The sequence below is a fragment of the Micromys minutus genome (genome assembly GCF_963924665.1).
Source record: "Micromys minutus genome assembly, chromosome: 22".
Lineage (NCBI taxonomy): Eukaryota > Metazoa > Chordata > Mammalia > Rodentia > Muridae > Micromys > Micromys minutus.
The window spans coordinates 45157934-45168309 of NC_137957.1; the positions used below are offsets into that span (position 1 = coordinate 45157934).

General features: G+C 43.0%; 1 protein-coding gene across 1 annotated transcript; it reads right to left on the reverse strand.

Moving 5' to 3' along the window:
- Window positions 1–950: 950 nt before the first annotated feature.
- On the reverse strand, window positions 951–1451 carry LOC308435097 (coiled-coil domain-containing protein 12-like; the record flags this gene model as incomplete). The annotated part of the gene is made up of 1 exon (XM_080935682.1): window positions 951–1451. One exon carries the CDS (start codon window positions 1449–1451, stop codon window positions 951–953), a length of 501 nt encoding a protein of 166 aa, XP_080791808.1.
- Window positions 1452–10376: the final 8925 nt, after the last annotated feature.

The following is a 10376-nucleotide window of genomic DNA, read 5'->3' on the forward strand; positions in this document are numbered from 1 at the left end:
TTAGCAATAAAAGGGTAGAAGCTTTTTCTTTCTCTATGCAATAAAGATTGGAGCTCATTTTTCATCCAGAATGAGTTCTTTCTGCACTGGCCCTTGGTCTTTCATATGTTAATGTGGATGCGTGTAAGTGTGTAATTATGAGAATGTATGTAAGCTGGGCCCAGGTGGTTTGAATGGAAATGTATACATATACATTCGTGATTCTGTATATGAATCTATGTGACTTTAAAAAGTTCTTCCTTCTACATCAGCCTGAATGCTGCCAGCCTGTCATCTGGACAGTCAGCTCAGGCTCACAGCTCAGCCAGGATGTCACAGGCCCAGGCTCCAAGATCACAGCTAAACCCTAGCACAGCAGTCTGATCTCTAGCAGGGGACCCACAGCTGACTGGGAGAGGAAGGGAAAGCAGTGTGGTAGCCTCTAATCTGTGATGGTTCTATGTGAAGTTCCTCAGAGCCCTTACTCTCACAGTGGGAGGGGTCCAGAGGACCTGTGTGAGAGTCTCTCCTTCATTTCTACCAACTACTGCAAGGCCCTGTGAGAGGTCTTAAAGGACACTCTCTGTCTTTATCTGTGGCCTAAGGGTTCTGAGATGACCACTGCTGACTCTGACTGGAGATTCGGAGCAGAAGGTCAACCTTGGCTCTGCCCACCCTTCAGGCTCAACTAGGCTGGTCCAACCCAGGGGTAAGAACACTGAACATAACCTCTGCATTTTAAGAATCAAAACTCAGAGCAGCTAGAAAACGGAAAACGACAGGCCTCTACTAAATGGAGGTTTATTTCCAGAAGTTTTTAAAAGTTCCATTTACATACATATGTACAGATCTCAGCTTTGACTTCTTCCCTACTCAGGGTGGTGGGCACCCTTGGAAGATGAACTGCTCACACCCAACAAAAGCTGAGACGATCTATCCACAGGATGCGTGTGCCGAACAGAAAGAACATCTCAGTCAGAGTCACAAGGCTCTTGTCCGGTGGTGGCGTCCACTGCAGAGGCCAGGCTGTCCTCCTGGCCTTTTAGCTGTTCACGGATCTGCTCTGCAATGGCTCTCTGGGTCTGCTTTTCTAACTTCTCTAGCTTCTTGGCCATGTCTCTCTTGAGGTCCCAGTCAGGTTTTCGGGGTGCCAGGTTGGCCAGGTCCACTTCCTCAATGACAGGCTCTGGCTTGGCAGCCTCCAGCTTCTTCTTCACCTTCTCCTCTACTGCAACTGGTGTGGCCTGGGGAACCCGCATCCTCTTTAGGTCTTCATCTTCTGGGACATAGTTCCGAAGCCTGAGTCCCCTGTGCTTCCCAACTTCTGCTTTCTCTTCTCTGAGCTTCTTGGTCTGTGGCTCCCCATCTTCCCTGTCCTTTCTCCTGGTTTTCTCCCGGAGGGCCATTAGCCATTCTTTCCGCCGCAGCGCCTTTTCCTCGAGGCGGCCCACAGGGGCAGAAGCAGCCGCCATCTTTCCCAATTAAGGATTAATTAATGGTTATCTAGTTGGTTTGACCTGTGGGAGTAGATTAGATGACCTTTAAACCTTAATGGAAATTTCAACGGAAAATTTTTGACAACCTTTGGGTCTTGGGTGTGGTTTTTCCATTGTCTTTGGGAGACCTAAGGGGGGGAGGGGTTGCTATTCTGCCCCAGCTGCAGACATGTCCCTTTGTTTTTCCTGTTTTTTTCATGGCTGGTAATATCCTAAATGTAGATCAGAAGGAGACGAAAAGGCCAACTTCGAAGGAAAGCTCAAAGGAAAACAGACTTGGTAGCACAGTCAGGACCAGAGGAGTGAGAGGCAGTACCCAGAGCAGCTGTATTTCTAGCCCCAGCAGCAACAGCCAGCTGGCCAGTTGGAGAGGATTAGGGCAGATCTAGCCTTTTGGCCCACAGTGGACCTCAGTTTCGGCCCCAGATGGCAGGCAGGTAGGTATTGCCCTCTGAAAGGCAGCTCCATTAACTGTGTAGGAACCCTTGCTGTGGGCCTGGGGTAGGGACAGAGTAGGGGCTAGTCTCTACTACAGCAGAACAAGTTACTAGGAACAAGTAGACAGAGATCAGATGAAGGCCTAGTCTTTTGAATTAGGTCAGAGGTCTTTGAGTTCCAATATGAGTCTCTGAGGGTCACTGGCTTGGGGGATGCTTTAGCTGGGTTTGCTCCACATTGGTACCACCAGTTATTGGGTTAATTTTGGGGGTTTCTCGAGTCTGTTCTGCCACAGGCTCGGGCTGAAAGACCCTCAAAGCGAGGACTCCCCATGCTCCGTTCCCGGAAACGAGACACGAGACACCCAAATCACTCACAAGAAGCAGTCTTGATGCAAACTGCAAGAGGATGTTTATTCCAAGTGTACTGGGGCCCACAGTCATATGCCACACAAGGGTAGAAGACTGCAGACCCCCGAGTGTGGCATCTGACAGCTTTTATAGGGTTCACAACAAAGCCCTTGAATCTCAAATAATCATAGCAAAGCCCACACTCTGGGGACCAATCATCTTAAACTATCTAAGCTGTTCTGGAACAGCAAGAAGTGTGACCTTTTACCTATTTACTGGCAGAGAGCAGAGTCTGGAACTTGAGGTACTTAGGGCTTCTTAGGAGTGGGATTTAGGGTTCCTTTAGAGTGAGATAGTATTTCTAAACTTCTAACTCCTTGAGGTCATAGGAGGGTTAGGCTGTATTTTCTATCCTTTCAGGGTCACTGGGGGAAGCAGGGCTTGGGAAGTCTGGACTCTCAGTCTCATAGGCCTTTTTCAGTTGTTCCCAGGTTTGATGTCTTACCACCTCAAGGGCAAATGGGTTTAGAAAGAACAGCGTCAGTATCATGCACACCACCCAACTCAGCGAGCCTCATTTATAATAGCCAGAAGGTGGAAAGAACCCAGATGTCCTTCAGTAGATGAATGGATACAGAAATTACCGTATATTTATGCAATGGAGTACTACTCAGCTATTAGAAACAATGACTTTATGAAATTATTAGGAAAATGGATGTATCTAGAGAATATCATCCTGAGTGAGGTAACCCAGTCACAAAAGAACAGACATAATATGCAGTCACTGATAATTGGACACTATCCCCAGAAAGCTCTGAATACCCAAGAAACAACTCACAGACCATATGGAGCAAAAAAAGAGAGAGAAAAAAACCCGAAATGTGGAACCCTCGGTCCTCCTTAGGAAAAAAACAAAACAGTAAGTGTATTGCACCCTCTCAGAGTGGGGTACAACTAGACCGTAAATCATTAATAACTCAAGAACTAAGAAGATAACTTTGTGGCAATTTTTGGTAGTTAAAAATCATTGTTTAATCTTTACACACCAAGAAAACTTTGACTATTTCCATGTTACTTTATGATCATTGTAAATAGTAGGATTTTAATGCATACTATCAAACCTTTAAAAAAGTCAAGTACTGACAATGTATTAGAGTTCTCTAGAGTCACAGAACTTATGAATAGTCTCTATACAGTGAGGTATTTATTGGTGACTTACATTCTGTAGTCCAATCCCTTAAAATGACCGGCAGCAGCTGTGAAGTCCAAGGATCTAGCAGATGCTCAGTCCCACAGGGCAAGCAGGCAGAGCCCCACAAGGCAGGCAGGCTGAGAGAGAACCTTCCTTGCTCCAGTGTCCTTATATAGGTCTCCAACTGAAGGTGTGTCCCAGATTAAAGGTGTGTTACCACACCTGGAACTGGAATTTGCTCCTCCCAGATGACCTTGAGCTCAGTGATCTCCTTGCCTTAGTTTCCTAAGATTCTTAGCCTCTATGCCTCAAGATCAAAGGTGAGCCTCCCAATTCTGGATTGTGGTTCATTCCAGATATGGTCAAGTTGACAACCAGAAGTAGCCACTACGATTCACCCCTTGTCAACTTGACACAAATATCGATTGTTCACATGAAACAATGACAAGGTCATGAATGTGCCTAACATGATATAATTATTCCTCATACAATTGAAACATTTGTAAATTACAATGGGGCAATGTCCCTTAGGAACATTCTTTTAATGTCTCAACTCAAATACCAATTGATGTTACAAATGTGTTTTTAACAAAATAAGACAGGAACATTGATATTACTTTATAATCCTCTTTTCTGCATCTGGTTACTCGGCCTTCGCTGGTATTTATAACTACCTTCCTCTGCTACCCATTCTGTGTTTCCTCCACCCTCTGCAAGCATCTCAGCAGGTCTTGGCTCTGTTCCTGGAGGAGTGACCCACACCTTCATTCCTGATGGTTCTGTGTTCTTTGTCATCCTGCTTGATTATTTCCTTTCCCCCACTGTCCATTATGATAACTACCATCACCTTGTCTCTGGCGATCCAGTGCTGACACCTGGCCCTTGTTACCTCGGGGGCCCGATTCAACCCACTGCATTCAATTCATCCAATTGAGCAGCAGCATCTCCAACTCTAAGATCTGGACAAGGAAAAGGGCACGAACGAAACCCATCAAGTATGCTGGTACCCTCACCAGCTTGAGTCTTGCAGGATTTATGAAGGGCATGACTTTTGGGCCTTGCATTGTGGAGGATTAGATTCAACGTATCCACTCTAGCATTGCAGTTTCCCTGAGCCTTAAAATCCCTTTGTCAACACTAAGCCAAGCTTTTGATAAACGATTCAGCTAACCATTCAAACAAACTTCTGACTCCCTTTTTAACTGTTGAGCTCCCACATTAAACCTAGAATCTCGACTCAGAGGGCCCATGTCAATAAACTCAGCCTCATCTATTTTTATGTTTTCCTTCCACCATTATCGCACAACCTTAAAATCCATTCCCACACATATTCCCCAGACTTCTGCTTGAATGAATTAGCAAAGTCATTAAGCTCCTTAGTAGTGTATCGCATTTCCTCATGGACTACACTTTCTACCTTCCCTCTAGGGGCCTGTTTTGCTTTGAGTCTGGTTATGGGTCTAGAAGAAACTATTGGTGGGCCTTGAGAAACATCAGTATTGTCTTGTCTGGCATTTTCTTCAGGGAAAGTCACTGCTGGTTTATTAGGCTCTGAGGAATCAATTTCCTCATGTGAAAGAGGCATTAACTCAAGGGGTGGGGCTGAGGATACTACTTCCTCAGGTGCGGTAAACCCTTGAGAATCTGAAGACTCAAAATTCTCAGCTTCAACAGGGCCTTACCACACATGGCCTTCCCAAGTTATAGGATCCCATTCTTTGCCAATTAATGCCCTTACTTTAACTGCTGACAGCCTCTGAGGCTGACTTGAATTTTCACTGTAATTCCATCAACCTTATAATGATTGGTTTTCTGCAGCTCGAGCTCTATGGCTGCTGGAGAGAAGATTCTCTTCAAGGACACACCCCGAAACCTTTTGACTGTTTACTTGCTTCTGGATCCTTTCAATTTTACCATACAGCTCGTTCTTTTCCTCATCAGTTTTTCCAGAGATACTAAGAACAACATGCCAGCAAAATAATTTCCCACTTTTTCTCCATCTTGTAGAAACTTTTGTAAAGTGACTCACCTAATTCATCAAGATAATCAAAGGCTTTAGCTTATTTAAGTTTAAAATATACTTTCAACCACAGATCTTTAATATTCTCCCAGCTCCCAGGAGGGGAGAGTATCTGGAGAGGTTTCAGTAGTTGAAGGTGCTGGTGAACTAAGTCAATTCCAGATTCGTAGAAGATCCATCCTTATACTTTTGCTCCTCTAGAACCACTCCCAGTACCAACTTCTGTATTAGTCAGGGTTCTTTAGAGTCACAGAACTTATGAATAGTCTCTATATATTGAGATATTTATTGGTGACTTATAGTCTGTAGTTCAATCCCTTAACAATGGCTGGCAGCATCTGTGAAGTACAAGAATCTAACAGATGCTCAGTCGCACAAGACAGGCAGGCAGAGCCCCACAAGGCAGGCAGTCCGAGGCGGGAGGGAGGGGCAGACTTTCTTGTTCCACCTCCAACTGAAGGTGTATCCCAGATTAAATCTGTGTGCCAGATTAAAGGTGTGCCACCACACCTGGATCTGGGACTTGCTCCGCCCAGATGACCTTGAGCTCAGTGATCTCCTTGCCTTAGTTTCCTAAGATTCTTAGTCTCTATGCCTCAAGAACAAAGATGGGCCTCCCAATTATGGATTGTGGTTCATTCCAGATATGGTCAAGTTGACAACCAGAAATAGCCACTACAGACAAAAATATATTCCTATATTTTTATGCTAAAATGCTTTTAATAATGTATATTTCTTTTTTTAAAAATATAGATGTAAGAAAAATTAAAACAGAGTTGCCATTATGAGTTCAATGGCCCCTAGGTACATAATCAGAGGACTATAAGTCTCAGTACAACGACTTATAAAATTTAACATAATATAAATATATATATAAATGTAAAATAAAATATATTAAAAAAATAAAACATTTTTGTTTATTGTTTCACTATAACAATAGCAAAGAAATGGAGTCATGCTACATGTACATCAACAGATGAAAGTTTAAAGTGTGGTGCATATACAAAAATTTTATTTAGTGGTAAAGATTCAAAAATATACTTACAGGAAAATAGATGGATTGTGAGTGAGGTAGCCAAGGTCAGGAATACAAATGCCACACACTTTCTCTCATATGGGGAACATAGAATGTAATTCTTATTAGGTGTGTGTGTAACTGTGTCTGTGTGTTTGTGTGAAAAAGAAACATGAGAGGGAAGAAGAGGTCTTAACAGAGAAGGGAAGTGGACAAAATGGAGAGGTATAGAACACATGTGCCTCACCATTAGAGAGAAACCAGCAGTTGTGGGACAAGGAAGACCAGGGAGGCTCCTGGGGAAGGAAAATCAACAAAGTGTAGGAAAAGGCTATGATGAAACTTCTTACTTTGTAGGCTAAAGTAACAATACTCTTTAGAAAGATTTAAGAAATGTTTGTTTAAAATCAGTGTATAAACTAGTAGTTTTAATGTCTAACAAAATATAGATTCAACCCAACTATGTTTGGCAGTTTTTGCAAAAATTCCCCTAAGACTATTCTTAAAGCCTGAATAGGAATGTAAGAAGAACTGGGTCTTGAGAGTGAGTGAGTGCATATATATTAAGGATAGAGAGTTCCTCCTGACAAATATTCCCTGTAATGAGTAAAAAGTGTCCTTCCTTATCTTTTTTGATAACTTGTGGTTGAAAATCTACTTTATTCGATATTAGAATGACGACTCCAGCTTGCATCTTGGGGCCATTTGCTTGGAAGGTTTTTTTCCCACCCTTTTACTCTCAGATTGTGTCTGTCTTTGTCTCTGAGATGAGTTTCTTGTATGCAACAAATTTCTGGGTTTTGTTTATGTATCCAGTCTGATAGCCTATGTCTCTTTATTGGGGAATTGAGTCCATTTATGTTAACAGATATCAAGGAATAGTGGTTGGTGTTTCCTGCTATTTTTGCTTTTGGAGATTGAATTGTGTCTGTATGTCTTTCTTCTTTTGGTTTTCTTGCTTAGAAGTTTTCTTGTTTTTATTAGGATGTAGTTCCCCTCGTTGTACTGGGTTTTCTACTTATAATTCGTTGTAGTGCTGGGTTTGTTGTCAGATATTGTGTAAATTTAGTTTTGTCTTGGAATATCTTAGTCTCTCCATCTATGGTGATTGATAGTTTTGCTGGGTATAGCAGCTTTGGCTGGCACCTGTGCTCTCTTAGGGTCTGCATGATGTCTGTCCAGGCTCTTCTAGCTTTCATCGTCTCTGTTGAGAAATCGGGTGTGATTCTGATTGGTCTGCCTTTATATGTTACGTGGCCTTTTGTCCTTACTGCTTTTAATATTTTTTCTTTACTTTGAGAACTTGGCGTTTTGACTATTATGTGTTGGGAGGAGTTTCTTTTCTGATCCAATCTATCTGGAGTTCTGTAGGCTTGTTTTATGCTCATGGTCATCTCATTCTTAAGGGTAGGGAAGTTTTCTTCTATGATTTGGTTGAAGATACTTACTGTGCCTATTAGTTGATATTCTTCGCCCTCTCCTATTCCTATTATCCTTAGGTTTGGTCTTCTCATTGTGTCCTGGATCTCCTGGACATTTTGGGTTAGGAGCTTTTTGGTTTTTGCATCTTCTCTGACTGTTTTGTCTATGTTTTCAGTGTTGTCTTCGGCCCCTGAGATTCTCTCTTCCATCTCTTGTAGTCTATTGGAAATGCTTGCATCTGTGACTCCTGATTTCTTTTTTAGGTGTTCTACCTCTAGGGTTATCTCTTTTAGTGTTTTCTTTATTGTGTCAATTTCCGTTTTAAATTCCTTCTTCCATTTCTTCATCTCTTTGGTTCTGTTTTCCTCTAGTTCTTTGAGTTCTTTGAGTGTTTTTCTTGTTTCCTCGTTAAAAGCTTCTGATTCTTTTTGCTTTTTCTCCCGTTCTTGTTTAAGGATCTCTATCATTGTCTTGAGGTATGATTTTAGGTCTGCATCTTCTTTTTCTGGTGTGTTTGGCATTACGCTGTTTGCTGTGATGGGAGAGCTGGGTACTGGTGTTGCCAGGTTGTCTTGGTTTCCCTGGGGTACATTCTTTCCCTTTCCTCTTGCCATCTTGCTGTCAGTCTTGTGTCCCTGAATCACTGCTGGCTCACCGCTGGCTCACTGCCGTTCCTGGTGGTGGGTGGTCTGAGTGCTGTTCCTCACTCCTTGTTGTTCAGCTGGGAATAGCCCGATGCAGGGTTACTGGTTCCCTGGAGCAAGCTGGGGCAGGGAGGGGGAAGTGGGGGACCGCATGCTGGCTCACCCGTTTCCAATTTTTCAAAGGGCAGGAAAACCTTTATGGGACGGGAGTAGGTCTTATCTGGCAGAATTTGGTCATTAGAAAGAGACCTTTAAAGTTTATGTCTGGCTCCTTGTTCCTGCTTTGACCTCTGCCATTTATATATGAGTTCTAGATAGAACTGATTGTATAGGTAAAAAATTTGCTGAAGTCACTTTAGAAAGGATGGTGATTTTCAAAATTCTTATATATGGGATGTTGAAAATACAAATCTCTTATTCTTTTCAACTTTAGTCTGGTGTGGAGCTGGAGAGATGGCTTAGGGGAAAAGTGTTCCAGCAGCTTCATAAAAAGTTGGGCTCTTCCTTGCAATCAGAGCACTGGGGAAATGGATACAGGAGAATTCCTGGAGCTTGCTGACCAGACAGTCTAGTTTAATTAGTGAGTCTCAGGTTTATCTGGAGGCTATTGGAGAAGATGCTTCTATTGATTCCACATGTACATGCACACATAGCAACAGGCACATGCCCACAAACTGTACAAACAATAACTTGCTAAATTATTTTTGTTCTTTCATTTTTTTAAATTTTATGACAGGTCCAAGTGTAGCGGTGCCTGGACTGAAACCTGAGTTCTTCCTGCCTCAGCCTCCTGGCTGCTGAAATTATAGCTGTTCTGGCACATTCAGCTGGGTTTCTATACACTTTAAGATATCTTTACAGACAGCTCAAGAGGACTTTCATGTTTACAGATACTGCTTTGAATCATGGTTTTTGGTAGCTTAATGGAAGTAATTCATCTAATCTCTGGGCCTTTTACCTTGCTAACTACCTATTTTTGTTTAATCTCGGCCTCAATTCACTTATATGCCTATGGTCACACACTTGACTTTGTTTATTTTTATTATTACAGACTTGTATACCAATTGATGTTACAAATGTGTTCTTAACAGAATAAGTTACTGGGTATGAGTAAAGTGGTCCTGTTGAACAATAATTTTTTGTGGGAAAGCTCGATCTTCTTTCTCAGCAGATTGTCCTCTAGGCCTGCAGACACCACGCGTGAACCAGCATCTCTGTCTAGTCCTCTGCATGCAGACACCACACATGAGCCAGCAGCTCTGTCTAGTCCTCTGCATGCAGACACCACACATGAGGCAGCAGCTCTGTCTAGTCCTCTGCATACAGACACCACACATGAGCCAGGAGCTCTGTCTAGTCCTCTCTGCATGCAGACACCACGCGTGAACCAGCAGCTCTGTCTAGTCCTCTGCATACAGACACCACACATGAGCCAGCAGCTCTGTTTAGTCCTCTCTACAGGCAGACACCACACATGAGGCAGCAGCTCTGTCTAGTCCTCTGCAGGCAGACACCAGCCTGTGCATTTCTTAGCACTTGTTCCACCCTTTCCCAGGTAGCTTTATCCCACATCCCCTTATCTAGAAAATAAGAGCAATATAAACCCACCTGGGGTAAACATATTTCTAAGGTTTGTCATCTAAAACCTGCTCGTCTTGTTTATAATAACCCTTTCGGGGTGTGAGAAAAGCTTGCTGCTGCCCTGTCCCATTGCAGTGCTCAGCCTTTGTGGATGAGCACTGATGTACTTGATGGCCCAACACTTGCTTTCACTTTGTCCACCATGTTGACTCTGCGGCTGGGTGATGGTTCCAGGTGAG